The following is a 26,912-nucleotide window of genomic DNA, read 5'->3' on the forward strand; positions in this document are numbered from 1 at the left end:
GGGCGGCGCCGCCTGGCCCCGGCCTGCAGCGGGTGTACTGGGCCCGCTCCGTGTCCCCGGGCCCCGTTGCTGCTCTCCCAGCCCCACAGCCTGTCCCCCAGCCCCACGGCTGACCCCCAGCCACGCAGTGCCCCACGCCCAGGGGCTGGTAGGGGCAGGCTGCTCCCACCCCCGGGGGGCTCAGGGAGGCCACTGTGGGGCCCATGGCAGAGGCGAGGCGGTCTTGCTCTGGCACTTTATTCACACAGGGGGGTGCCCCGCAGGCCCCACCCTGCCCATCGCTCCGGGGGGCAGGCAGAGGCCGGGCAGGGGGGGAGAGTGAGTGCCGGGGGTGGTGGGGGGTCCGGGCCCCTCCGGGGGATCACTGGCAGGTGTTGTAGATCTGGACCTGCTGGTTGATGGTGGCCAGCACCTCCCTCATCCTGGCCTCCAGCCCACCCAGCTGGGCCGCTTTGGCATCCAGCACCCGCTCGTTCCGCTCGTAGGCCTCCTCCAGCGCTGCAGGGACAGGGAGGACATGGGTCAGCCTGGCCTCCCCCCCCCCCCGACCACCACCTCCAGATCCCCTGCCCTGGCCTCACCTCGCAGCCGCTGCAGCTTGCCCTGGGTATCTCGCAGCAGCCCGGCGGCCTCGTCCCGCAGCCGCTGCGCCCGGCTGCCCGCCTGCCGTGCGCCCTGCGCCCGGTGCTCCACTAGCTCCTGCGCCGTTCGGTACCGGTCCCGCAGCGGCCCCTCCAGCACCTGCTGGGCAGCGGGGCCGGTCAGCGGGAGCCCCGCGGGACCCCCATCAGCACCCCATGCCCACCGCTCACCCACCTGCTTGGCCTCCCCGGCTCGGTCCCGCGCAGCACCAGCTGCCTCCTGGGCACGTGTGGCCGCCAGGCTGTTGTTGGCTCGCTTCACCTTCAGGGCGTCTGTCTGTCCGTCCAGGAGCCCGATCCGCCCCATGGCACCCGCCAGCTGCTGCTCTGCGCTCGCTGTCTGGTCCTGCATCTGGAGACCGGTGTCATGGGGGAAGGGCACGGTCAGGATGCCCCCATGGTCGGGACGGGGCCCTGCCCATCCCTGTGAGGCTGAGGACATGCGGACAGGACCCTTACCGTGCCGAGGACCCTCTCGCTGTGCTGGATGTCACCGGCGGCACGATGCAGTGCCTGCTCCGCCATGCCCTGGGCTTGTCGGGCCTCCTCCAGTGCCTGCCGCACTGCCTCAGCCATGTCCCTCACCCGCTCCGCCCGCGACCTGTGGCCAGGGCAGCACAGCCTCAGTGCCAGCCTGGGCTGGGGGTCCCCGGGGAGGCTGCGTCCCCACGTCCCTGGGCTCACCTGGCCCGCTGGGCATTCTGCAGCAGCTGCCCAGCCCGGTGCACGTCGCCAGCCGTCTGCTCCAGGATGGCATCTACGCTGGCCAGGCTGAGCACCCGTGCCTTGATCTCCTCAGCCAGGCGGTGGATCTGGGCCGGCGCGGCGGGGAGCGACAGCTCCAGCACCCGGCTGGCTACCACCTCGATGCTCTCAGGGTCAGCCCCCTCCTCTGCGGGTGGGAGCTGTCAGTGTCCCCTGCAGCACCCCAGAGTGGAGGGGACGGGTGGACCGATGGGCAGGGGGGAGCCACGGGGAGCCATGGGGAGGGACCATGGGGCAGGGGACAGTTGGGGGGGCACAGGATGGTCAGGGAACAGCAGGGACCGTGCAATGCAGCGCGGGGCAGGGGCTGCGCAGTGCAGTGCCAGGGTGGTACAGCCCACATGCAGTGCAGGGTCCATGCAGTGCAGCGCGATGCAGGGTTGGTGCAGTGTGGTGCAGGTGCAGAGCCACACAGTGTCGGGCAGGGGCAGCCAGCCCCCCCGGCATGCCGGCACTCACGGCTCAGGAAGGCCTTGACTTGGCTGATGAGCTCCCGCAGCTCCCTGTTGGAGCTCTCCACGCGGGCCCTGGTCTGGTTTGCTTTGTCCAGGGCTGCCTGTGCCCGCAGCCGGGCTTCATCTGCCTTCCCCTTGGCCTCGGCCACCTGAGCAGAGGCAGAGACCCTCAGCACCAGCCCCAAGGGCTGGCGGGCACGGCCATGCCAGCTGCTCCCACCAGCACCCATGTGCCACGCACCTTGTGGGAGAGCTGGGCCACGTCGCCAGCAGCCCGCTGTAGCTCCTCCTGGGCATGGCGTGCCCGGTCCAGTGCGCTGTCAGCCGTGGACACGGCCCCACCGCAGCTCAGACCCCCGCAGCGCCGTCCTCCGTCCTCGTCTCGGCACCCAGCTCCCCCGCAGGGGCTGTCGGCACAGGGCACATCGCCTGCCGCACCGCACACCTGCAAGGCAGCGTGGGCTCGGGGCGGCTCCAGGCATCATCCCCACCAGGTCCCCTCCCTGTGTCCCACCTTCTCGTTGAGTGGGTGCAGGCTCAGCGCCCGTGCCCTCCCCGCCAGGTCCATCAGTGCCCGCCGGCTGGCTGCGTTTTGGCGATTGAAGTCGTCTCGCCGGCTGGCCAGGAGCTGCTCAGTGCGGTGCCGGGTGGCAGTCGAGGCACTGATGGGGCTGGGCATGGCACGGGTGGAGGCATCTGCCCGGCGCTCGGCCTCCCGTGACTCCCAGTGGGCCTGGCGGATGCTGTCGTAGGCGCCTGGGGACAGCAGGAGCACCGTCAGACCCCCGGCCACAGCCCCGCCGCCCCGGCCCGGCTCTGCAGCACAGCTCACCAATGAAATTGGAGGTCTTGAGGGCATGCAGCCGCTGCTCCAGGTCCTGCAGGCTGTGGTTGAGGGCACGAGCGCCCCGGTCCACCGCGCTCAGTATGTGGCTGGCATTGAAGTTGGCGTCCTGGGTGGTCGTCAGCTCCCCCTCCAGCCGCGTCAGCCTCTCCGTCGCCTCCTCGATCTGCCGCCTGCAAGGGAAGGGGGTGACAACCTGCCACCGAGGCCACCCCGGGAGCTGTGCCCCACGGTGGGTGCTCACCGCAGCCCCTCCATGGCATGCGTCAGGTGGGCGGCGGTGGCGGCAGTGGCATTGCGGGCGACCACCACGTCACGCACGGTGGCCAGGCTCTCCTCTAGCCGCTGGAAGGTGCCCTCGAAGGTGCCAGCGGCCCCGGTGTGCTGCAGGAGGCTGGCCCGCTGCGCCAGCGCCCGGGTGCGGGCGGCTAGGTCCTGCACCACCCGGTCCCAGTCCCCGAAGCAGGGGTGACAGGGCTGGCAGGCAGGGAAGGCACCGGCAAAGCCCCGGGCGCACTGGTCACAGCGGACTCCAGAGATGCCAGGCCGGCAGTCGCAGTGGCCGCTGCTGCGGTGGCACTGGGCACTGGCAATGCCACGGGGGTCGCAGTCGCAGGCTGTGGGGAGAGCGGTGTCAGGGTGCCGTGGGGCCCACTGCAGGCCCTCCACCAGCACCGGCTCTCACCTCGGCACAACTGCCGCGGGTCGCCCCAGTGTTGCTCCTGGCAGTCGGCACAGGTCCGGCCCCCGAAGCCCGGCCGGCAGGAGCACTGCCCAGTGAACTGAAAGACACGGCGCAGCCGAGGCTAGCACTACTGCAGCGCACTCCCAGCCCCATCCCGTCCCCTGTCCCTGTTGCATCTCACCTGGTTGCAAGTGGGTGTCAGGGCATGCTGGGGGTGGCAGGCGCAGGGCTGGCAGCCCTGCCCGCTGCCCAGGTTCCAGAAGTTGGGGCTGCAGCGGTCGCAGCTCTGGCCCTCCACGTGGGGCAGGCAGTGGCACTGCCCGCTGCGCCCATCACACTGGCACTGCTGGGGCCCACAGGTGCTGGCATCAGTGCCCAACGCGTTGCAGGAGCAACCTGGAACCAGACAGGGGCTGAGCAGGGACAGGGATGGGGACAGGGCGGGGGGGGAATGAGAGGGAATGGGGGGGGACAGGATGAGGATGGGGACAGGATGGGGATGAGATTGGGATGGAGATGGGATGGTGCAGATGGTACAGGGACACAGGGAGGGATGTGATGGGGATGGTGATGGGTGAGGGTGGAGGCAGGATGGAGACAGAGATTGGGCAGGGATGGGCTGGGGATCAGATGGAGGTGGGATGGGAACAGCATAAGGACCACTGACGGGGATGGGATGGAGATGGGACAGGGACAGGGTCAGGATAGAGATGGGATAAGGATGGGATGGGGACAGAGTCAGGGTGGCAGTGGGGATGGGATGGCAACGGGGACAGGAATGGGCATGAGGTGAGGATGTAAATGGGATGGGACAAGTTGGGCAGGGGGACAAGGATGGGGCTGCAGTGCCAGGGCTGGGCAGAGGAGACAGCAGGAGACAGCAGGGCAGAGCTGCAGGGACCCCACAGCGCTGTGCATGAGCAAGGGCAGCCATGGGCACACATGGTTTCCAGTGATGTGCTGGGCCCTGCACGCAACTGTGTCGGCATGTCTGTGGGTACTCACGCCTGCAGCTGTGCCGCGTGGCATCCCCGTAGTAGCCAGGCTGGCACTCGGCGCAGTGGGGTCCCGCCGTGTTGTAGAGGCAGCGCAGGCAGCGACCCGTGCGCCGGTCACACGCCTCTGGGTCCGTCATGTCGATGTTATCGTGGCACTGGCAGGGCAGGCAGCGCCCGCCGGGCTGCAGCGGGTCCCCGTAGTACCCAGGGGCGCACTCGTCACAGCGGGGACCTGCCGGCACAGAGCACTGGGCAGCGCCTGGGGACGGGGGACCCCCAAGGGCACCGAGCGTGCTGCGGCAGGCACCCACCTGTGTACCCAGGGCTGCAGTGGCAGACAACCTGCTGGGAGCGGCTGTCCTGGTAGCAGGAGGCAGCGAAGTGCCGGGGGCTGCCGGGCCCCTCAGGGCAGGGGCAGGGCCGGCAGTGCTGCCCAGAGCCCAGCGCTGGGTTCCCAAAGTGCCCGGCCGCACACCTGCGGGCTGGAGGTCAGCAGGGGCCAGGGCTGCCGGCAGCACCCTGCCCCAGTCCAGGAGCACACTGCACTTACCTCTGGCACCTCTCGCCATCCGTGTGGTCGCGGCAGCGCAGGCAGCTGCCCGTCCATGGGTCACAGTCCTCGGTGTGCCCATTGCACTGGCAACGCCGGCAGGTAGGGAAGCCCCAGTAGCCCGGCTGGCAGCGGTCGCAGCGTGGGCCATGGGCACCCTCACGGCAGGAGCACTGCCCCGTGGCACTGTCGCAGACCGTGCTCACCGACCCCTCGCTGCTGCACTGGCACGCTGGAAGGCACGGCACCCCCAGTGTCAGTCCCTGATCTGCAGAGAGCACCCCTCCCCGGTGCCCCCAGCCCTGGGGTGCTCGGGCTCCTCTCCAGGCTGGGCTGGCACAGCCTCGCGGCACTCACCTCGGCATCCGCTGGGCCCAAAGCCGAAGGTTCCCGGGGAGCAGCGGTGGCAGCGCCGTCCCATGACGTTGGGTTTGCACTGGCACTGCCCACCCTGGGGCCGGCACTCGGCGCTGAGCGAGCCCTGGGGGTCACAGAGGCACGCTGCGGGCAGAGAGGGGGTGAGCGCCAGCTGCTACAGGGCGCGGGAGGGGCGCGGGATGGGGCACGGAGCTGTACTCACGCAGCGCCCCGTCATGCAGGATGGCCGAGAGGCTGTGCAGGAGGCTGGAGCAGGGCTCGGCCATGGGTGAGGGCCCCACGGCGTGGAAGGGCTGGGCGCAGCGGTACCGCTCAAAGGTCTGCCGGCGCTCCATGGAGCCGGGGTCGCCCGCGATGAACATCTCCAGCGAGGAGTAACGAGGCAGGAGCACCAGCTGGGGGGGGCAATTCAGTGGGATATCACACCCGTCTCTCCCCGTGTCCTCTACAGCCGCACCCTGCCCCCCCAAAGGGTTCCTGTCCCCCACCCTTCTGCCCGGCTGTCCCTCACCGAATCGATGAGCACGCTGGCGGTGGGATCCTGCCGAGCAGTGGCACAGCCCAGCTCCAGACGGAGGGTGTAGGAGACGCCCCGCTCCAGGCAGATGGGCTGGGGCAGCACCACGTATCTGGGTGGAGGCAAAGCAGAGCATGGGCAGCCGGGTGCCTCCCGCGAGCCCTGGCACAGTCTGGTCCCAGCAAGGTGCTCACCTGGCACCGGAGGGGAGGCTGGTGGAGAGCTGGTCGTCAGCCGGGATGGTGTTTCCGCAAGGGCTGCTGGCGGAGACAGGGCTGGGGCGCAGCACCCTTACCCTCACCTCCTGCCAGGGCTCCGGGTGCTGCCGGCAGAGAAAGGGCTGTGCCAAAAAGCCTCACCGTCCAGTACTCACCACCACCACAACTTCCCAATTTGGCGATACATCCCACCGCCAGCTTCACCACCTGGTGCCCACCTGGGGCTCATAGCGGATGATCACGTTGTACTCGGTGGAGAAAGGCACATCACTCACGTGAAACTCCACCCAGCCACCTTCCAGCATGCGGGCAAAGCCCGTCCCTGTCCACGAAGCCGGGTGGTCCGTGGGGGGCTCACGCTCCACCACTGAGCCCTGGTGTGAGGGGGGGTTGTGAGATGGGACCCAAAACATTGCCTTTGCCAGCAGGTACCACTCTGCCCTGCTGCCCCAGTGGGGCAGAGTGGTGCCTGCTGGCTTAGGGACCCTGCAAAGAGCCACCCAGTGCCCTGCTCTGCCTGATGTCCCCCCCAGGGACACCTTTGTCTCTTACCTGATGCAGCCGAGCATCCTCAGCCTCGTAGGTGTAATGGTCCAGGTTGATGCGGTAGAAGCCGGGCTCCACCTGGCCGCATTGTCTTCCCATCACATGGCTGCGGCATGGGCACTGCCCCGTCTCCATGGCGCACCTGGTACCCCGGCGGCACCATCAGCCCCGGTGCTGGCAGGGATGCCCCTCACCCCCTGCATCCCCACAAAGACTCACAGGTTGTTGCGGGCACCTCCCACGTCGCAGTCACAGGGCCGGCAGCCCGGGAGGTCGTGGCTCAGCCCCCAGTGCTCGGGCTGCAGAGGGCAAGGGTGTCAGGGAGTGCCCAGCTGTGGTGCCACGGTCCCAAGCACTGTGCATGGCCCCCAAGCACCGTGCACGGGCCCTGGCACAGCCCCTGGCACAGCCCCACTCACCAGGCACTGGTCACAGTTGCGCCCGGTCACCAGCCGCTTGCAGAAGCACTCGCCGCTGACGGGGTCGCACCGGCTGCCCTCAGCCACCGTGCCACGGGGGTCACACTGGCACCCTGTACAGAGAACCAGCAGCGTCCGGCGGAGCCGAGCCACATGCCCGACCCCGGCAGGTGATGTCCCGGTACCTACGTTGGCAGCCCTGCGGGTTGGCAGCACTGAGGCCGAAGAAGCCGGGTTTGCAGCGGTCACAGCGGGAACCAGCCACGTGCTCCTTGCAGCGGCACTGCCCCGCAATCAGCCCCCGGGCCGGGTCATCAGCGCTGTCGCACAGCCCCCCATCCAGAGAGCCCTCAGGGTCGCAGTCGCAGGCTGGGGGTGCAGGCAGGGTCAGTACCCTGACCCCCCCGGCTTGGCCCCATGCCGCACACCCCCCCACACTGACCTCGGCACACTGCGGGGTCCCGCAGGTCCTTGCTGGGGTCCTTGTAGTAGAAGGGCTTGCAGAGGTGGCAGCGGCGGCCCATGGTGTTGTGCTGGCAGCTGTCACACACAGCCCCGCTGCTGTTCCCCGTGGCCAGGAAGACAGCCATGTCGAAGTGGCACCGCTGCGAGTGCTCGTTGCAGTCACAGCCTGTGGGGACAGCACCGTGGCACAGCAAGTGGCACCCCAACCCCCTGTCTGGCAGGCAGCACCCCCAGTGCCAAACCTCCCCAGACCTGACTCCCCTCACCCCAGTATGCAGCACCCCAACCCCAAACCTCCCCAAACCACAGCAGGCAGCATCCCAACCCCCCCACAACTGGTGTGCAGGATGCCAGTCCCCACCCAACCATATCCCAGTGTGCAGCACCCCAAAACCCCTGTAATGGCGCAGCCTGCCAGCCCTGGCACCGGGATCTCTGTGCCAGGAGCCAGTGCCAGCGCAGGCCACTCACGGCGGCAGGCGTTGGTGCTGGAGCCCTCAGCCGGGCGCCAGGGCAGGTCGTGGTAGAAGTCCTCACAGCGCTCGCAGTTCAGCCCCTGCGTGTGGTGCTTGCAGACGCAGCGCCCATGCACCTGCCGGGACACCACGGTGAGGGGCTGCAGGGTCAGGCAGCCCAGCTACCTGGCTCCGGCAGGGCACGCGGGGCCGGCTCACCCTACCATGCCATCGGTAGTGGTGAGGGCCCCGCTGAGCGGCGCGCACTCAGAGGCATGCCCGTAGCAGAAGCAGTTCCCACGCAGCACCAGCTCGTAGAGTGCATAGTAGTACTTCTCCCGGATCTCCCGCCGCGAGTCCAGCAGGTTGTCCCCCAGCGTGTGCAGCTTGGTGAGGTTCACCCGCAGGTTGGTGACGCGCAGCAGGTCTAGGGCAGGGAGAGACCAGCGTTGGCACAGGGCGGCCGGGCTTGTCCATGCGCGGCTCGGCTCGCCTGTGCACGGTTGGGCCGGGCTGTGCACGGCATGGGATGTCTGTGCAGGGCTGCGCACCATCGGGCTGGGCTGTGAGTGACTTTCTATGGCACGACTTATTGGCACAGGGCTGCGCGTGGTTTGGCTCCCATGCACGTGGTTGCACGTGGCCCAGCTGGGCTGTACGTAGCTGCGGTGGTTCGGCTCCCATGCACGTGGTTGCACACGGTCAGGCTGTGCACAACTCACTGGGGCTGTGCATGGGCTGGGGCCCTGCAGGGCCCCCCAGCAGACACAAGCTGGGACCCCACCAGTGCAGAACAAGTGCTCTGGGCAAGAGCACCTTACTGGGCATCGGGGTACTCACCACTGTGCCCGGAGGATGACTGTGCCCAGTGGGCGCAGCCTTGGGGGCCCCGGCAGGACAGGACGGCTCCCTGGGACTGCAGCTTCCCAGCAGCCCTGCCCTGCAGATTCCTCCCGTCCTGCTCCCAGCCTAAATTTAGCGCTGGGTGATTAACCCGCTGTGTCCTGCACCCGGCCCGACTCCTCTGCCCGTCACTGACCCCATCCTGCACCACAGCCACCACTCGGCACTGCGCTCAGCTCCGGCATGGCTCCGACACTGCCGTACCCCTCCGCTCGACCCGATGCAGCCTGACCTTCAGCTGCTCCCACAGTGGGGGGGGTGCAGGAGGGGCCCGAGTCCCCACAGGCTGGATCTGGCCCTGACCCCACCGTGGGGCTCAGAGCAGGGAGAGAGCAGCCAAAATAGCTGCACCCAAAATAGAGCAGTCAGGCAGGAGCCCGGGGCGGGCGACTCACTCTGGATGGCGGGGCTGTAGGGGTCCCGGATGGGGATGGCGGGGTCCAGCACCCGGTAGATCACCTAGAGGGGAGAGCAGGGCAGTGAGGGCAGAGCGGGTGATCCTGCGACCCTCCCGTGGCACTGCCAGGGCCTCACCTCCCCCTCGGTGGAGGGCTCGATGTCGGAGTAGCGGGACTCGCAGACGACGTCGTCGACGCGGCGAGGGGGCCCACGAGGGATGTGGGGGAAGGAGGCAGCGCAGTCGTAGGCGAAGTAGCGGTAGACCTTCCAGCTGCGCCCAAAGTCGGCTGAACGCTCCACCAGCATGGCCGCGGGGCGGAAGGTCTGCAGGACACTCAGGTGGGACGAGGGCCAGCCCCACAGCCCCCACAGGCCCCAGCCCATCCTGTACCATCCCATCCCAACCCATCCCATCCCATCCTGGGTAGCTGCATGCCAAGACCCACCTTGAAGGTCATGATGAGGTGGGTGAAGTGGAACTCGGCCTCCAGGTCCAGCTGGATGCTGACGTGCTCCACACCTGGGGATGGCAGGCGTGACTGTGGGGAGCACCCACCCGCGGGTCCCTGGGGCTCGTCCCCCCCACCCGGCCGCGGTCCAGGGGTGCGGCCGCGGCCGCCGGCTGAGTCACACTTCCTCAGCGTGGGAGGAAGGGAAGGAGAGCCCCCCGGGACGCCCTGCCGCTCACCGTTCTCCGACTGCCACCAGGCTTTCTTGGGGCGGGGGGCGAAGGTAGTGACCACGTTCTCGATGCGGTGGCTGTTGGCGTTGGCGCGGGCGTCGTAGGGCCGCCGCGAGTCGCAGACGAAGCACTTCTTCTCCTCCTGCGAGCGGGAGGCTCGGCGGTGTGTGTCCCCATCCCCGTCCTGTCCCCCCCATCCCTGTCCGGTCCCCCCAGTCCCCATCCCGTCCCCGTCCCGCTCACCTGGAGGTGGCTGACGATGCAGTAGGGCTGAGGCCGGCGCAGCCCGCAGGTGGAGGTGGCACTCAGGCGGGGGGCTCGCCCCACCAGCAGGTCACCGGTGGCCGGGTAGCAACTGCCGCGGGCGCAGCCCTGGGGGGAATCGGGGGCCAGGGCCCCCCCCAGCCCTGCGGGGCAGCGGGCGGCTGAGGGCGCTGGGGGGTGCCAGGGCCCCTTCCGCGGCTGCCCGGAAACAGGGCGGCGGGGCCGGGCCGGACCCTGGCCCCCACCGGGCCCCGCTGCGGGGGTGGAAGGCGGGGGAGCGGACTCACCGGCCAGCAGCGGCAGCAGCAGGAGGGCGCCGGGGCTCCGCATGGCGGGGGCGCAACCGGGGCGCAAGGGGCGCGCAAGGGGGGGGGGGGGCGCAAGGGGCGCGCAGAGGGGGCGCTCGGCAGGTGCCCGGCGGTCCCGTCCCGTCCCCGTCCCCGTCCCCGTCCCCGTCCCGCCCCGCCGGTTCCCGTCCCCGTCCTCGTCCCGGTCCCTCCCGCTCCCCCCTCGGAGCTGGGCGCTCGGGGCTGCGCGGAAAGCGCGGGGCGGATCCCGGCCGGAGCGGGGAGCGCGGGCGCGGCCGGCCGGCCGGCAGGCGGGCGGGCGGGCAGGAGGTAGGCAGGCACCGGAGACAGGCAGCCGCTGTTCAGGGCTTTATTTGCAGGCGCGGCCGAGCTACAGGCACCCGCGGAGTGGACGGGACCCCCGGGCCGCGGGGACCGGGGAGGGCTGCGGGGTAGGACCCAGCCCCCGGTCCCTAGCAGGTGGCGTAAGCGTTGGCCCTCTCCCGGATCTCCTCCAGCAGCCCCCAGACCCGCTGCTCCAACGCCTGCAGTCGCGTCGCTTTCGCCGCCATCGCCCGCTCGTTGGCCCCGAAGTGCTGCTCCAGCTCTGCGGGAGGGGGGCACGGTCAGGGTGCAGCCCCCCGCCGTGTCACCGGCCCGCGCCACCCTTGGGGCACCGAGTGGGACGTGCCCTGGGGGACAAGGGGGAGACACGCACGGGGAGGTGGGCACCGAGCGGGGTCGGGATGGTGGGGAATGCCCCCCAACCACACACTCCCCCCTCACCTTCCAGCTTCCTCTTGCTGCTGCTGGCCTTGTCCAGGAGGTCCCGGGCCTCCGTCGTCAGCTGCGTCACGCGCTGCAGGGCCCCGCCGGACACCCCGGCCAGCCCGCTCACCCGGCCCTTCAGTACCACGTAGCGCTGCGTCACCTGCGCCAGGTCCTGGTGGCACAAGGGCATGGTGAGGCTGAGCCCCCCGCCCCCGGCACCCTGTACCCCCTTGGTGCCACGTCGGGGCTGGGCAGGGCTGGGGCTCACCTGGCCGAGCGTGTCCGAGGTGGCGGTGGCACGCTGCGCCCCGTCCTTGGCTTGCTGGGCCACGCGGCGGGCATCCCGGCCCTGCTCCTGCAGGGTGGTGACGCGCTGTGCCAGCTCCCGCAGCCGCCGCTGTGCCCGTGACTCCTTCCCCTCCAGCGCCTGCAGCCTGCGCTCCGCCTGGGCAAGCACGGGCACTGGCTGCTGGCAGGCACGGCGACCACCGCACCCACAGTGCCAGCCCCACAGCCTTGGCAAACCCATGGCACCCACCCCACACCATCCGCGTCCCCCTGGCTCCAGCCTCGCTACCCTTGGTGTGCCCATGGCATCAGCCTTACTCTCCACGGCACCGACCCCGTTAGTCCCGGTGCCCCCATGGCACCAATCCCATTGCCCCCAGCATGCCCAAAGCACCATCCCCAGTCCCCAGCCATGCTGGCAGCATTGGCCCTGCTCCCCCATCCCTGGCGTGCCAGCAGTCCCGGTGCCCCTCACCTCCTTCACTCTGCTCTCAGCCACCCGGATGGCATCCCTGGCACTCCGCAGGGCACTCCCCGCTGCTGTCGCCTGTGCCCGCGCCACCTCCAGCGCCCGCTGTGTTCCTGCCAGCTCATCCCTCACACCTTCTGCTCGCTTCCTGCAGGGGCATGGGCAGCTCCAGCCCCTGATAGTGCTGGGGGATGGACCCCCACCCCCTGCCCACCCCAGCATATCCCCCACCACTCGCCTGGCGTCCCGTCCCTGTGCCAGCAGCCCCCGTGCCGCAGCCAGCCCCTGCGCCGTGCTGTTGAGCACTGCGTCCACCCCCTCCAGCTGGCCAATGCTCTCCCGCATCTCCCGCAGCAGCTCCTGGATCCGGCCGGGGCTGCTGGGCAAGGAGATGTTCAGCACCTGCCGGGCCACCAGCTCGATGCTGCCTGGGTCAGCTCCCTCCTCTGCGGAAACACGGGAGCGGGGTGGGCTCAGGGTGGGCATGCTGAGCCCCGCCGTGCCCATGTGCCCACCCCGTGCTGGTGCTACCTGCCAGGAAGGCCTTAATTCGGCGGATGAAGTCCCGCAGCTGGGCCGTCGCCTTCTCTGCGCGGCTGCGGGCAGCCTGTGAACGCCCCAGCGCCTCCTCTGCCCGGCTCCGTGCCCCCCGGGCCAGCTCCTGCACCTCCTGTGTCTGGGGTGCATGGGGCTGAGCGGGGGGCAAGGGGTGGCCCCAGGGAGGGGGCACGGGGAGGGGTGGGCAGGGGGTATGAGGGGACATGCTTGGGGACAAGATGGGGGCATGCAAGGGGGTGTAATGCGGTGTGTGAAGGGGCATGGGGGGCATGCAAGGGGACATGAGGGGGTGTGCAACAGGGTACGAGGGGGCATGGAAGGGGTGTGCAAGGGGACATAAAGGGGGTGTGCAAGGGGGTGCAGCAGTGGCCCAAGGGGCATCTGCGAAGGGGCATAAGAGGGACATATGGGGGGGCATGCTTGGGGGCATGGAAAGGGCACAAGCAGGACATGTGAAGGAACATCAAAGGGGCATGGAAAGGGCCTAAGTGGGACATGGAAGGGGACATCAAAGTGGCACGGAAAGGGCGCAAGTGGGCCATGCAAAGGGGACACAAGGGCACCCCAAAAAGTCCCATGGAGCCACCACCCCTACCTTCTGTGCCACAACACCCAGCTGCCCCAATGCCACCTCCAGCTGCTGCGAAGCATTATGGGCACTGCTCAGGGCTCGAGCCGAGATGGGCAGTGCCCCCGCGCACCCCATGCCACCGCAATGCCGTGTCCCTGCACTGTCCTGGCACAAGGCTCCTCCACATGGTGCTTGCTCACAGCTCAGGTCCCCGGGTGCCCCACAAATCTGCGGTGATGCCAATGGTGGAGATGGCAGCTCAACACCACATGGGGGGAGACCCCCATGCTGCCCCGGCACGGGGATCTCCCCCTATGTGCCTATTCGCCACTCCCCAGTCCCGCTCTCACCTTCTCATTGATCCTGGCAACGCTGAGTCCCATCACCCGTTTCTGTGCCTCCCGCAAGGATTTCCGTGCCGCGGCTGTGCTGCGTCGGAAAGCATCGCCCCGCTGCCGCAGCACCCGCTCGGCCGCCTGCCGCGTTGCCTGTGCCCCCTTGAGCTTGCTGGCTGTGCCGTTCACCACCGCCTCCGCCTTCCGCGAGTCCTCCACCGATGCCAGGATGCTGCGGTAAGACTCTGCGGGTGCTGGTGTCAGGGTTTGGCTGGAATGGTTGCCACCAAACCCCCCAATCCTTACTGGATGTTCTTACCGCCAAATCCGGCCGCTGCTACGGTGCTCAGGAGGATTTGGAGGTGGGAGGCAGTTCGGTTGAGACCCCCCAGCTCGCGGCTCAGCCCGGCCAGCCGGCCGCGGTGCTTCACATCTGCCTGTGTCAGCTGATCTAGATGTTGTTCCAGCTCTTGGAGCTGCTTCCAGAAGTCATCCAGCTCCATCCTTTGCGGGGAGGAGAGGGGTCTCAAGCCTTTTTGGGTGACAAATGGGGGTCCCCCCCACCCCAGCCCACTGCGCACACTTGCCTGGTGCCATCCAGCCGCCCGGGCAGCCCGTCGAGGAGGGGGCTGCTGGGGCTGCCCCCCTCGCCCAGCAGCCGCTCCACACGCCCCAGGGCCTCCTCCAGTGCCCGCAGGCGGCGGGGGCTGAGCGGGGGCACGGACCCCCCCTCCCGCAGCGCCCGTGCCTGTGCTCCCAGGCGCCGCAGCCCGTCCCGCAGGCTGCCCAGGGTCGGGTCCCAGCGCCCGAAGCAGGGGTGGCAGGGCGAGCAGCGGGGGAAGGCCTCCTGGTAGCCCCGCTGGCAGCGGTCACAGCGCAGCCCCCCGAAGCCTGGCCGGCACTGGCACTGCCCGCTGGCCTGCTCACACTGCGGGCTCTCAGAGCCCAGTGGCTCACACTCGCAGGCTGTGGAGACAGGCAGTGGCATGTCTCAGCCTCCCCAGGGACCCACGTGTCCCCAGAGTGCCACCGTGTCTCCAGAGTTCCACCATGTCCCCAGCATCCCACTGTATCCCCGTGTCTCCAGAGTCCCACCATGTCCCCAGGGTCTCCTATGTCTCCACAATCCCACCACGGACTCAGGGTCCCCTGAGTCCTCCATGTCCCCAGAAACCCACCATGTCCCCAGGGTCTTCCATGTCCCCAGCATGCTACTACAGCTCCAGGACCCCCCATGTCCAAATGGTCCCACCATGTCCCCAGGATCTCCCAAGTCCCCTGTGTCCACAGTGTCCCACTGTATCCCCCAGGGCCCCCATGTTCAGAATCTCCCACTGTGTCCCCAGGGTCCTCCATGTCCCTAGAGTCCCACCATGCAGCCAAGGTCCCACCCCACCCCACATCCCCAGAGCCCCTGCATCCCCGATCCCTGGGACGCGTCCCCACCTCGGCACTCCCGCTCGGGGTCTCCCCAGTGATGCTCCTGGCACTGGGAGCAGATGCGGCCCCCAAAGCCAGGCCGGCACTGGCACTGCCCCGTCACCTGCAGCGAGAGAGGCATGCTCAGCCAGGTGGCTCACCGGACGCCGGGAGAGCAGTGGAGCCATGCCAGGGTGCCGGGGGCTCACCGTCTCGCAGGCCGGGTGCAAGGCGCGTGTAGGGTGGCAGCCACAGGGCTCGCAGCCCTCTGGTCCCCCCAGGCTCCAGAAGTGGGGTGCGCAGCGGTCACAGCTCTTGCCCACCACGTTGGGCCGGCAGGCGCAGGTGCCGCTGCTGCGGTCGCAGGTGCAGGTGCCGGCGGCACAGTGGGAGGCCAGGGTTCCCCGTGGGTCACAGCTGCAGCCTGCAGGCAGGTGGGGGACCATGTGGGGCTCAGCCCGTACCCTCCACCCAGGCAATGCTCTCCCAGCACCTGGCCCCAGCACCCCAAATCCCCTGTCTGGCCCCAAACCCATGCACAGCCCCAACCCCCCCCCAACCCCGATCCCTGTCCCCTGCCCAGCCTCGACCCCGGGCACAGCCCCGAACCCCCCCCAACAGTACCAAAGCCCACTGGCCCTGACCCCACCTAGCCCCAAACCCCCAGACACCCCCAAAAACCTGCCCAACCCGACGCCCCCGCACAACCCCAATCCTCCCACACCCCAAATATGAGCCCTTGCATCACCCCAACTCCCCCCCACTCCCCCAAACCCTTGCATGGCCCCAGCCCCGGCACAGCCCCCTGCCCCACTCACGCCGGCAGCTGCGCTGCAGGGCATTGCCGTAGTAGCCGGGCTGGCAGTGGGCGCAGCGGGGCCCAGCGGTGTGGTACAGGCAGCGCAGGCAGTGCCCCGTGCGGGGGTCACAGGCCCCCGGGTCGCTGGCATCGATGTTGTTGTTGCATTGACAGGGCCGGCACACGCCACCCTCCATCTCCGGTGTCCCAAAGTAGCCAGGGGAGCAGCGGTCGCAGCGGGGCCCTGCAGGGATGGGGGGGCTGTGGGTGCTGGGGTCCCTCAGCCCCAGTGCCGAGGGGTTCCCACTGCACGGCACTTGCTCTGCCCCTCACCGGCGTATCCAGGCGCACAGAGGCAGACGATGTGGTGGGTCTCCTCGTCGGCGTGGCAGGCACTCCCGTGGTAGTGCCGTGTGCCGGGGTAGCCAGGGCAGGGGCAGGGCCGGCACTGCTGCCCCGAGCCCAGCACTGGGTCCCCGTAGTACCCGTCCTGGCACCTGCGAGGATGAGGGGTGAGTACCATGGGGTCCATCATATCCCATCCCACTATCCCATCTCTGCCATGCCATGCCATCATATCCCATGTCATCTCATCTCATCTCATCCATCCCATCATATCCCATCCCACTATTCCATCTAATCTCACCCCATTATATCCCATCCCACTATCCCATCTCATTCCATCATATCCCATCCCATCCCATCTCATCCATCCCATCCCATCATATCCCATCCCACTGTCCTATTATATCCCATCCTATCCTATCCCATCCAATTGTATCTATGCCATCCCATCTCATCCCATCCTATGCATGCCATGCCGTGCTGTCTCATCCCATCTCCTCCCACCAGGCTCACCTCTCGCAGTGCCGTCCAGCGGTGTGGTCGCGGCAGCGCAGGCAGCTGCCTGTCTGGGGGTCGCACTCCTCGGTGTGCCCGTTGCACTGGCAGGGCCGGCAGGTGGGAAAGCCCCAGTGGCCAGGCTGGCACTGGTCACACTGCCGGCCCACAGCACCAGGCTGGCAGCGGCACTGCCCGCTCACCGCGTCGCACAGCTGTGACACCGAGCCCTCCGGGGAGCAGGCGCAGACTGCGGGATGGCATGGCTCGGGTCAGGCACATGGGTACAGGGACAGACATACAGATGGGGGACCAGCACCCAGGGCATGCCCAACCCACAGGCTATGGCACAGGAGGGCTCATGTGGACACACAGGTGGGCAGACAGACGGGCGGATGGACAGATAAGTGAGTGCAAGGCAGGGCAGTGCCCATGCCAGGCAGGAGCATGGGGCTCACATGGATGGATGGATGGAAAGACAGATGGACAGAGGGGGAACTGGGACCCAGCACACAGGCTGCAGGACAACAGGGCTGAGATGGACACATGCACGGACCGATGGACAGACAGACAAGTGAACAGGCAGATGGGCAGCAAACGGGGCTCTGACAGCTGGACAGACAGACAGGAGGGACAAGGATGCCTGGCAGGTGCAGATCCCACTACTCACGGCTGCAGCCCAGGGGTCCGAAGCCGTAGCTGCCTGGGGCACAGCGGTCACAGCGCCGGCCGAGGACGTGGGGCTTGCACTCACACTGCCCTCCCTGCACCTGGCACTCGCTGCTGCGGGAGCCCTGTGGGTCGCACTGGCAGGCTGCGGGCAGCAGGGCCAGTGTGGGGCCAGGGCTGCCCTGCCCACACCCTGCCCGCACTCTGCCACCGCTCCCCTGCCCAACCCTGCTGCGGGCATGGCTTCATCCTGTCCCGCTGCACCGGGTAACCCTGCCCACCCCTGCAATGGACATGGCCTCATCCTGACCCACTGCAACAATCATGGCCACATCCTGACCCACTGGCATGGGTACCCCTGCCCACCCCTGCCATGGGCATGGCCCCATCCCAACCCACTGCCCTGGGTATCCCACTCCACCCTGCCATGGGCATGGCCCCATCCTGACCTGCTGCAATGGGCACGGCCCAATCCTGACCCACTGCACTGGGTATGGCCCCATCCTGACCCACTGCCCAGGGTACCCCTGCCCACCCTGCCTGACCCACGGCACCGGGCAGGGCTCCACCCTCGCCCACTGCCCCAGTCACGTCCCCCGACCCCGGCAGGGTGCCCTGCCCGCAGCGGCCCCACTCACGCAGTGCCCCGCCGTGCAGCAGGGCTGACACGCTGCAGACCAGGCGGGTGCAGGCCTGGGCCAGGGGGTGTGGGGGGGCCATGCGAAACGCCTCCAGGCACCGATATCGCTCCAGCTCCTCCCGGCGTGCCGCTGCCTCCGCCCCGTGGAAGCCCGGCAACTCCGACACCCGGGGCAGGAGCACCAGCTGTGCCGGGAAGCAGGGAGGGGAGAGGAGATGGGTCTGGGGGGGCACAGCCACTCCCTGCCGTGGGACCTGGCCCCTGGATCCCAGACTGGATCCATCTGCCGTGGGGCAGCCCCGACCACCCCAGACCCATTGACAGGCCCAGCTCCATTGACAGCCCCAACCCCATCAGCATCCCCAACCCCATTGATACTCCCACCCAAATTGCCATCCCCACAGGCCTCCTTATCCCTGTCCCCATTGACATTCCCAAGGCCAACCCAAACTCCATCAACATCCCCATTCCTATCCCCATCCTCATCCCACCCCATCCCATCCCCATCCCCCATGCAGCCCCAGAGGGAGGTCACTGCCGACCCCAGCCCATGGTCCCTCATCCCTGCCCATCACCCCACTCCTGCTGAGCCCCAGGCGTGGGGCGCAGCGGGACCCCCCTCACCGAGTCGATGAGGATGAAGGCGCTGGGGTGGCGCTGGGTGACTCCAGCCCGTTGAAGCCGCATGGTCACCTCGTAGGGGGTGCTGGGCTCAAAGCAGAAGGGCCGGGACAGCAGCACATACCTGTGCAGAGGCAGGCGTCAGGGCACGGGCACAAAAGGGCCATGGGAATGGCCATGGGACAGCAGCAGAACCCAACCACCTCCATTGTCCCCATCCCCATCCCTCACCTGTATGGTAGGATTATCCATTTCCATCCCATCCCTATTCCTCAGTTCTGGGAGTGTGTCAGGGCTGTCCTTGTCCCTGTCCTGTCCCGATCCTTGTCCCCATCCCCACCCTGTCCCCATCCTCATCCCGTCCCCATCCCCATCCCACCCTCATCCCATCCCATCCCCACCTCTGGCTGTGGGGCAGGCTCTCACGGTACATCTGCTCGGAGGGCAGCACGTTCCCGCAGCGAGGGCTGGTGGGCAGCGCCCGGGAGCTGACGCCGACCACAGCCTCCCAGTCCTCGGCCGACTACGGTGACAGGCGAGGTGGCGTCAGGGCCGTGCCATGCCGTACACGCCGTGGCCGTGGCCGTGGCTGCGCTCACCTCAGGCTCGTAGCGCAGCAGCAGCTCGTAGTCCATGGGGTAGGGCACGTCGTCCACGCGGAAGGTCAGGCCAGCCCCGTCTCTCACCCGGGCGAACCCCGAGCCCGTCCACGTCACCATGCGCCCGGTGCCGTCCCGCACCACCTCCTCCACGTCCGGCTGGGCAGAGCACCGGCACAGGTCGGCCCTGGCTCCCCCCGCTCTGCCCCCCCAGCCACCCCTGCCCTGCAGCACCCCGCCATGCCCCATCCCACCCCCGCTGGGGCTCACCTTGGGGGGCTGCTGGCGGCTGCGGCGGGAGGGGGCGCGGGGCTGAGGGGCGCGGGGGGGGCTGCGCTGGTGCCGCGGGCGCCCCTTCCGCCCCCCTGCCTCCCTGGTGTCGTACTCCAGGCAATCCTGGGGCACCTCTGCCCGGACGGTGCCCTGCGGGGACAGGGTCAGGGGACGGGTGGCCGTGCACAGGGACAGCCATGCACAAGGCACGGTGACAGCCACATGCAGGACAGGGTGACAGCCACGCATGGAGCATGGTGACAGCCATGCATGGAGCACAGTGCACGGTGACGGCCATGCACAAGCCCAGGCTGGGGGGGGCAGGGACATCCCCAGGAGACTCACCGGGAGCTGTGGATGGCCATGGCTGTGGCCGGTGGCCCGCTCGGCCTCATAGGTGTAGTAGTCAAGGGGGGCACAGAAGAAGCCGGGCTGGACCTGGTCGCACTGCCGCCCCATGAGGTGGGGACGGCAGGGACAAGCCCCGTCCTCCATGGAGCACCTGGGGGTGGCTGTCCTGTCCCTCCGTCTGTCCTTCTGTCTCGCTCTGCCCTCACCCATCCCTCCTTCCATCCCTGTCCCCATCCCTTCATCTCAGGATGGAGACCCCTCCCTCCATCCCTCCATCCCAGCCCCCTCTATGTTCCCAGCCGTGTCCCCATCCCTCTACCGATGTCCCCATCCCTCCATCTTGGGATGGAGACCCCTCCCTCCATCCCTCCAACCCAGCCCCCTCTATGTCCCCAGCCCTGTCCCCATCCCTCCACCAATGTCCCCATCCCTCCCTCCCTGCCATACTTGATCCCAGCCCTGTCCCCACTCCCAACCCCCTCCATCCCCGTGCCCCACCGGTTGTTGTAGGCTCCCCCAAAGTCGCAGGCACAGGGTCGGCAGCCCCCCAGGTCATAGCTGAGGCCCCAGAACTCGGGCTGCAGTGAGAGGGGGGGGATGTGGGGCAGGTGTGGGGCCAGCCCAGCACGTTGCCGTGGGGCTGGAGAGAGTCAGGGCCACGGAGCGTGGTGTGGGACAGGCTGGGGCACTCACCACGCACTGGCTGCAGGAGCGCCCGGCCACGAAGCGTTTGCAGTAGCAGTCCCCACTGATGGGGTCGCAGGGGGAGCTGCCCGCCACCGTGCCCCGTGGGTCACACCTGCACGCTGCCACACACACACACATGCACCCCCACATGTGAGGGGCTGCCACATGGCACCGCAGCCCATGGGCTTCATGGACCTCCCTCCCCATCCCATGTCCTTCCATCCCTCACCCCTCCATTCTCATCCCACATCCCTCCATCCCACATCTCTCCATTCCACATTCCTCCATTTCACATCCCTCAATCTCCATTCCTCCATCCTCATCCCTCCATCCTCATCTCTCCATCCCATATTCCTCCATCTACATCCCTCCATCCCACATCCCTCGATCTCCACCCCTCCATCACCACCCCTCCATCCCACAACCCTCTATCCTCATCCCTCCATCTACATCCCTTCATCCCCACCCCTCCATCATCCCTCCACCCCACATCCTCCCGTGCCCATCCCTGGGTCTCAGCTCACGCTGGCAGCCCTGCGGATCGCCATGGCTGAGGCCGTAGGCGCCATGCCGGCAGCGGTCACAGCGGGGACCGGCCACGTTCTCCTTGCAGCGGCACTGCCCCGCAATCATGCCCAGCGCCACGTCTGTGTGCCCATCGCAGGCGCCTCCATCCAGCGAGCCCGCCGGGTCGCAGTCACACGCTGCCAAGAGAGACAGAGAGACCACGAGGAGCTGTGGCTGCAGGCACCGGGAGCTGCAGAGCTGGGGTTGGTGGCACCGGGAGCCGTGGGGCTGGGGTCCCGTGGGACTCACGGGCGCAGGCAGTGGGGGCACGGATGTCGGAGCGGGGGTGCCGGTAGTAGAAGGGCTTGCAGAGGTGGCAGCGGCGGCCCATGGTGTTGTGCTGGCAGCCATCACACACGGCCCCGCTGCTGTTCCCCGTGGCCAGGAAGACGGCCATGTCGAAGTGGCACCGCTGCGAGTGCTCGTTGCAGTCACAGCCTGTGGGGACGGCACCATGGCATGGCATGCAACAGCCCAACCCCCCACCTGGTAGCTCCTCAATCCCAACCCCTCAAACCCCAGCCTGCAGAACCCGCAGCCCCACATCCCAGCAGGATGCACCACCACCCCCAATTGCAGCCTGCAGCACCCTTACCCCCCCAAACCCCAGCCCCACATGCAGCACACTCAACCCCAAAGCATGGAATGTGGGACCCTCAACACCCAGCCCCATGCCACGGCCCACGGGATGCTGAACCCTCCACACACATGTAGGACCCCAAAATCCCCAAGCACAACATGCAGGACCCCCATTCCCCCAACCCAGCACATGGGACCCCAAGTCCCTGGGCACAGCACAGTGCCCGTGCGGGGCACTGACGGCGGCAGGCGTTGGTGCTGGAGCCCTCAGCCGGGCGCCAGGGCAGGTCGTGGTAGAAGTCCTGGCAGCGCTCGCAGTTCAGCCCCTGCGTGTTGTGCTCACAGACACAGCGCCCGTGGATCTGGGGAGGGAGCAGCCAGCTTAGCGTGGCCGCCGGGTCCCACAGGGCACTGTGCCGTGCCGGTGGGTGTGTGCGCCTCACCATGCCGGGAACGGAGGATGTTGGGGCACCAGGTGCTGGGGCACAGTGGGCAGCGTGGCCGTGACAGAAGCAGCTCCCGCGCAGTACCAGCTCATCCACAGCGTAGTAGTACTTGTGCAGCACCTCCCGCCGCGAGTCCAGCAGGTTGTCCCCCAGAGTGTGCAGCTTGGTGAGGTTCACCCGCAGGTTGGTGACACGCAGCAGGTCTGGGTGGGGGGTGGCACCATCAGCACCCGTCCCACCGCCCACCAGCACCGTGGCCCTGGCACCCCCGGCCACGCACCCTGGATGTCCGGGCTGTAGGGATCCGCCACAGGGATGGAGGGGTCTAGCACCTTGAAGATGACCTGGGAGGAGGAAGGGGTGGGTGAGCCCGGCCCCCCTGGTCCTCTGGCCCCACTCCACACCACCCCAGCCCCACGCACCTCCCCATGGCTGGAGGGCTCGATCTCAGAGTAGCGCTGGTCACACAGCACCTCGTCCACCAGCCCCGAGGGCTGGCCAGGGACGCCAGGGAAGAGCTTCGAGCAGTTGTAGGCGAAGTAGCGGTAGACCTTCCAGCTGCGCCCAAAGTCGGCCGAGCGCTCCACCAGCATGGCCGCAGGGCGGAAAGTCTGTGGGACATCCGGCTTGGATGGGGGGCCAGCCCCGCAGCCCCTGCGGGTCCGTCCCGTCCCATCCCACCCCATCCCAGGCACCCATGTGCTGGGACTCACCTTAAACTTCATGATGAGGTGGGTGAAGTGGAACTCGCCCTCCAGGTCCAGGCGGATGCTGACATGCTCCATGCCTGGGGGGGGGACAGAGAGGTGATGGCTGAGGCTGGGGAGGACCCACCCCCCCAGGTCCGATGGCCATGCAGCCCTGAGGCACATGCATATGGGAGCAACCCCGCTGTCACCCCAGCCTCACCATTCTCTGACTGCCACCAGGTCCGCTGGCCATGGGGTCCGCTAAGGTAGATGACGTTCTCGATGCGGTGGCTCTCGGGCAGGGACGGGTCCCGCGAGTCGCAGGTGAAGCATTTCTCCGAGTCCTGTGCCGGAGAGCGGCACCATCAGGGATGGGTGGCTGGAGGCTGCACTGGTGCCCAGCTGTGCCAGGGCTGTGCCGGAGCCGTACCAGGAACAGGTGGGCTCACCTGGAGGTGGCTGACGATGCAGTACTCCTGGGGCCCGTCTAGCCCGCAGGTGGAGGTGGCACTCAGCCGGGGGGCTCGCCCCACCAGCAGGTTCCCGGTGGCTGGGTAGCAGCTGCCGCGGGCGCAGCCATGGCTCAGGTCGGGCTCCTGCCAGCCCCTCGCCACTGGCACCCCTGCTGCAGAGAGCATGAGGGCACAGGCTGGGGGCCGCACTAGGGCCCCTGCGTGCCCCCCACCCCTCCCCACACACCCCAGATGCCTGCCCAGCACCTACCCCACCCCCAGCCGTCCCATCCCGTCCCATCCCCATGTCCCGACCCACTGATGCAGCACGAAGCTCCATGACCCGGAAAGGTGCTGGCAGCAGTGCTGGGGCCTCGTGACCGGGGGGCAGGGAGCAGGGCCAGGCGGGCAGCGGGGGCGAGCGGGGGGCTGGGCTGCCTGTGCCCCTGGGGGGCCGGGCAGCCCTGGGGCGCCGAGCGGTGCCAGGGGGAGTCGGGAGCCAGGTCAGGCGCTCGCTAATCCCGCCGGGGCTTGGCGCAGCCCTGATTCCCCACTGGGATTTGTGGCGGTCAGGCCCTTGCTGCTGCCGGCGAGGGAGCATCGCCATCACCACCGCTTCTGCCGCCCAGCACCCTCTCCACCCAGGCTGGGGTCCCATGGCCACCACAGCCCCCGGCCCCCCAGGAGCACAGGGTGCCCAACCATGGCTGGTGCCCCACCGAGGCCAGCGCTTACCCAGGAGGAGAGTGAGTGCCAGGAGGTCCATGGGCAGCTGCAGGCTCTGCCTGGGGGGACACAGAGACAGCACTGCGGCAGGGTGCAGGGTATGGCACGGGGCGCAGGGCGGCCGGGGCCTGGCCTCTCCTGGCTCTGGCACGGCCATGCACCCTGGGGTGCACCCACCCAGCTCCGGCATGGCTGTGCACCCTGGGGACAGCACCGTGAAGCGGGGTCGGGGGGGCAGTTGGGTCCCAAAAGCTTCCAGGGTGGCACCCAGTGCCCACCCCCGTGACTGTGCCCCAGACCTGCATGGCCCCGGGGGGCTGTGGCACACAGACCCTGGCGAGTGGCCGCGCCTCACACCCCCAGACCCCGCACGAGCTGTGCCGTGCCCCATCCTGCCCTGCTCGGGGCGGATCCATCCCTTTGAGTGTCACTGGTGTCCCCGAGGGGGGTCCCAGCACCAGGTCAGGGCCAGCTGGGGAGGGGAGCCAGGAGCACCGGAGCCGGCTGGGCGAGAGCGTCCCTGCCGCTGGCCGGGGTCCCGCTGTTAAATTTAGGCTGGAGCTGCCTTTTGTGCTTCCTTCTCTCCCGGTACCGCCCGCTCCCAGCCTCACAAGCGCTGGATCAAAGCCTGGCCCCGGCGCTGCCCAAACACATCTTTCCTGTCCCCGCGCGGGAGCCAAGCCTGCGGCAGGGGGGCTCGGGGTGGCGGGAGGAGCCGTGACTCTGCCCCGGCACCGCTCGAAGCCACGCCAAGGCGGCGGGTGAGGCGGTGCGAGGCTGCATGCTGGCACGGGGGTCCCCAAGCCCCGCGAGCCCCCGGTACCTGGCGTCCGGCGGCGTCCAGCGGGGCCAAGGTCAGGAGCGAGGGCGGCGCAGGACCCACTGCCCCGCGGGCTGGGCGCGCAGAAATGAGCCCGGGCGAGGGCGGCGATGGGATGGCGGCAGCCAGCGGCCCCCCTTCCCTGTGCACGATTCTTATTCAAATGGGCTGCCCGCTGAAAGGGACGGCGGTCTCCAGGCTACGGGAATGTCACTGCCGATTCCTTCTGCCTGGAGGCCCCCGCCGCCCGCCCGCCCGCGGAGGCCAAGCCGGCCAGGCGTCGGCAGCCCGGGCACGCCCCAGCCCCTGGGCGGCACGGCGGGCCCCGCCGGCGAACAAAAGGGCGCCTCGTGGGCCGGCGAGCCAGCGGCGCCACGTTCCCCGGGCTCCCGGCACGGCACAGCAGGAACGCGCCTGCCGCCACTCGCGGCGAGGCGCACGGGGCAGCATGGCGGGATGGGCGCCTGATGCTCTGGGAACCAGCCGGCGCAGCTGTGCGGGGGGCCACGGCACCGTTTTTTGCCCCATCTGGGGATGCCCCGTGGTGGAGGCACCAGCACGGTTAGGCTCCAGGGTGCAACGCACTGGGCGTCTGCCCCACCGGGAACTCGCCCGGGCACAGCCACGATGCTGCCGGCTGGGCACGTACATCCCTCCCGAGCAACCCAGCCCTCCCCACCACCAGGCTCCCTGGGCAAAGTCCGGCACACGCCAGCCCCAGGAAGTGCACCGCAGGCATGGGGGGACCCAGCCCGTCTCTCCCAAGGGACGCCTCGGCCCCTTCTTTGTGTGCCATCTCCTGCCGGCTGCCAGCACCCAACCTGTGCCCTGGGGCTGTGCCGTGTGCCAAGAGCTGTGCCGTGCCTCGGGGCTGTGCTGCGCCCCAGGGCTTCCCACCGGCATGACGGCTCCTACCTGTGCCCGTGGGGCCTGGGGTGCCGGGCAGGTGGCTGGTGGCCCGGGTGGGCTGCGGAGACGCCCAGCTCAGCCCTGCTGGGGCTCTGTGGCTGTTCCTGGAGGAGGGCGGCCGGCGCCTGTCTCCTCCTCCGGCAGCCGTGCCAGGCGAGGGGAGGGACCTGCCCGCACCGAGCTTTAGCCAAGGTGAGGCAGAGGCCAGGTACAAGCCAGCGGTGACCCACGCACGGCACAGTGGTGCCCCGTGTCCAGGCTGGCTGGAAGCCGGCACAGCATCCCTGCAGGGCTGCCGTGCCCGGTTGTGCGGCACGTGGGGCCGCCAAGACAGGCAGCTCAGTCGGGACTCGCCTGCACCACACGGGCCCGTCTCTGCCTATTCCGGGCACGTCTCCAGCAGCGGTACCGGGAGCCCCGGTGCGGCACAGCAGCCAGCCATGCTCCCCCAGCACCCATGTCAGATGGATCTTGCTCCCCCGCCCCATGCTGGCACTGTGGGCACCACCGTGCCCTAAGCCAGGGCCCCACTCACCCTGTGCCAGTCAGTGCTGCCTGGGGTCCTTCCAACTGGGTGGGCTGGGTGCTGAGCCGGCAGCCCCAAAACCCTGCGGGGAGCACAGCCGTGCACCAGGGCCAGGCTCGACAGAGACCCCGCTGTCACGCAGGGATGGTGTCTTTTATTAGCCGAGGCCAAAGGAAGGAAGAGGAGCCGTGTGCTCTCCACGCCAAGGCTGCGCTCTGGCTGCCCGCCGGCGAGCAAGGTCGCGGGCAGACAAAGCAGCAGTTCCCCGGGCTGCTGGCCATGAGGGTGCCAAAACCCGTGTCCCCAGGGACACCCCGACACAGCGCAGGCTGGTCCCACATGCCTCAGCGGGACAAGTGATGCTGCAGGCAGAGCCCTGCCAGCTCCCCATGGCCATGCTCTCAGCAGGCGCTGGGAAACCTGGAGGAAGGGCAGGACTGTGCCCAGCGAGGCTCCAGCAGCGCAGGGCGGTGGCCGGGCACCACCACCTCCTTGGCTAGGAGAGCTGGCAGGAGATGAGCTGATAAAGAGCCATTAGCACTGGCCAGCGCGCCTGTATCGTAGGGATCTTGCCAAGCAAACCTTATTTGCTCTGAGGAGATCCAAAGTGGCCTGATAAGGGTGACTGTAACAGGATCTCCAGCCTTCAGAAGCAAGGTAAAAGCAGGAGAGAGGGATCCTCAGCGGGATCTGAGAGACAAGCGATGTGTGCCAGCCTATGTCCAGGCACCTCCTGGCTCCCCTGAAGGCTGCTCTGACTTTCCACCCTGAGCTGCAATCCCCTCAGCCGTCCCACAGCCGCGCACATGGGGGTGGCCCACGTCTGCCCAGGGAGAT

General features: G+C 68.6%; 2 protein-coding genes across 5 annotated transcripts; both read right to left on the reverse strand.

Moving 5' to 3' along the window:
* Nucleotides 1–221: 221 nt before the first annotated feature.
* On the reverse strand, nt 222–10,651 carry LAMB2 (laminin subunit beta 2). The gene is made up of 33 exons (XM_069812073.1): nt 10,472–10,651; nt 10,164–10,327; nt 9,927–10,062; nt 9,685–9,758; nt 9,374–9,562; nt 9,235–9,298; nt 8,161–8,363; nt 7,953–8,073; nt 7,459–7,647; nt 7,206–7,385; nt 7,017–7,129; nt 6,817–6,896; nt 6,604–6,739; nt 6,270–6,425; nt 6,028–6,155; nt 5,828–5,945; nt 5,519–5,711; nt 5,296–5,439; nt 4,939–5,170; nt 4,700–4,863; nt 4,396–4,620; nt 3,572–3,786; nt 3,391–3,487; nt 2,950–3,322; nt 2,694–2,878; nt 2,376–2,617; nt 2,103–2,306; nt 1,866–2,010; nt 1,326–1,533; nt 1,101–1,242; nt 817–993; nt 582–741; nt 222–498 (listed from the first exon to the last, which is right to left on the reverse strand). Exons 1-33 carry the CDS (start codon nt 10,512–10,514, stop codon nt 362–364), a joined length of 5,337 nt encoding a protein of 1,778 aa, XP_069668174.1. The 5' UTR covers nt 10,515–10,651; the 3' UTR covers nt 222–361.
* A 176-nt stretch (nt 10,652–10,827) lies between these two features.
* LOC138690866 (laminin subunit beta-2-like) lies at nt 10,828–26,052 on the reverse strand. 4 transcript variants are annotated; one of them, XM_069812072.1, is made up of 36 exons: nt 25,556–25,668; nt 24,644–24,815; nt 23,830–23,879; nt 23,092–23,264; nt 22,863–22,986; nt 22,667–22,740; nt 22,376–22,564; nt 22,234–22,297; nt 21,951–22,156; nt 21,749–21,869; nt 21,178–21,366; nt 20,886–21,065; nt 20,368–20,480; nt 20,173–20,252; nt 19,669–19,825; nt 19,321–19,473; nt 19,051–19,209; nt 18,853–18,974; nt 18,455–18,575; nt 17,829–18,015; nt 17,192–17,335; nt 16,540–16,771; nt 16,015–16,178; nt 15,701–15,925; nt 15,092–15,306; nt 14,910–15,006; nt 14,051–14,429; nt 13,783–13,967; nt 13,479–13,708; nt 13,153–13,356; nt 12,531–12,675; nt 12,234–12,445; nt 12,006–12,143; nt 11,511–11,687; nt 11,258–11,414; nt 10,828–11,078 (listed from the first exon to the last, which is right to left on the reverse strand). In XM_069812072.1, exons 3-36 carry the CDS (start codon nt 23,858–23,860, stop codon nt 10,945–10,947), a joined length of 5,481 nt encoding a protein of 1,826 aa, XP_069668173.1. In that variant the 5' UTR covers nt 23,861–23,879; nt 24,644–24,815; nt 25,556–25,668; the 3' UTR covers nt 10,828–10,944. The 4 variants fall into 4 exon arrangements, with proteins under 4 accessions (XP_069668173.1, XP_069668172.1, XP_069668171.1 ...); XM_069812071.1 differs by having other exon boundaries at nt 23,092–23,267; XM_069812070.1 differs by lacking the exon at nt 24,644–24,815 and having other exon boundaries at nt 25,556–26,052.
* Nucleotides 26,053–26,912: the final 860 nt, after the last annotated feature.

Source organism: Haliaeetus albicilla, chromosome 24 (assembly GCF_947461875.1).
Source record: "Haliaeetus albicilla chromosome 24, bHalAlb1.1, whole genome shotgun sequence".
Classification (NCBI taxonomy): domain Eukaryota; kingdom Metazoa; phylum Chordata; class Aves; order Accipitriformes; family Accipitridae; genus Haliaeetus; species Haliaeetus albicilla.

Bases quoted from the DNA above. Each gene is read 5' to 3' on its own strand.
- LAMB2 (XM_069812073.1), bottom strand. From the start codon at position 10,514: ATGCGGAGCCCCGGCGCCCTCCTGCTGCTGCCGCTGCTGGCCG. The intron at 3,488-3,571 runs GTGAGATGCAAC...CGTGTCTTTCAG, and splicing joins TGACACCCACTTGCAACCAG to TTCACTGGGCAGTGCTCCTG. The intron at 499-581 runs GTGAGGCCAGGG...CTGTCCCTGCAG, and splicing joins CAAGCTGCAGCGGCTGCGAG to CGCTGGAGGAGGCCTACGAG.
- LOC138690866 (XM_069812069.1), bottom strand. From the start codon at position 26,037: ATGGGGCGGGGGAGCAAGATCCATCTGACATGGGTGCTGGGGGAGCAT. The intron at 23,268-23,829 runs GTAAGCGCTGGC...TGCTCTCTGCAG, and splicing joins GGCACTCACTCTCCTCCTGG to CAGGGGTGCCAGTGGCGAGG. The intron at 19,826-20,172 runs GTGGGGCACGGG...AGCCACCCCCAG, and splicing joins GGGGGAGCCTACAACAACCG to GTGCTCCATGGAGGACGGGG.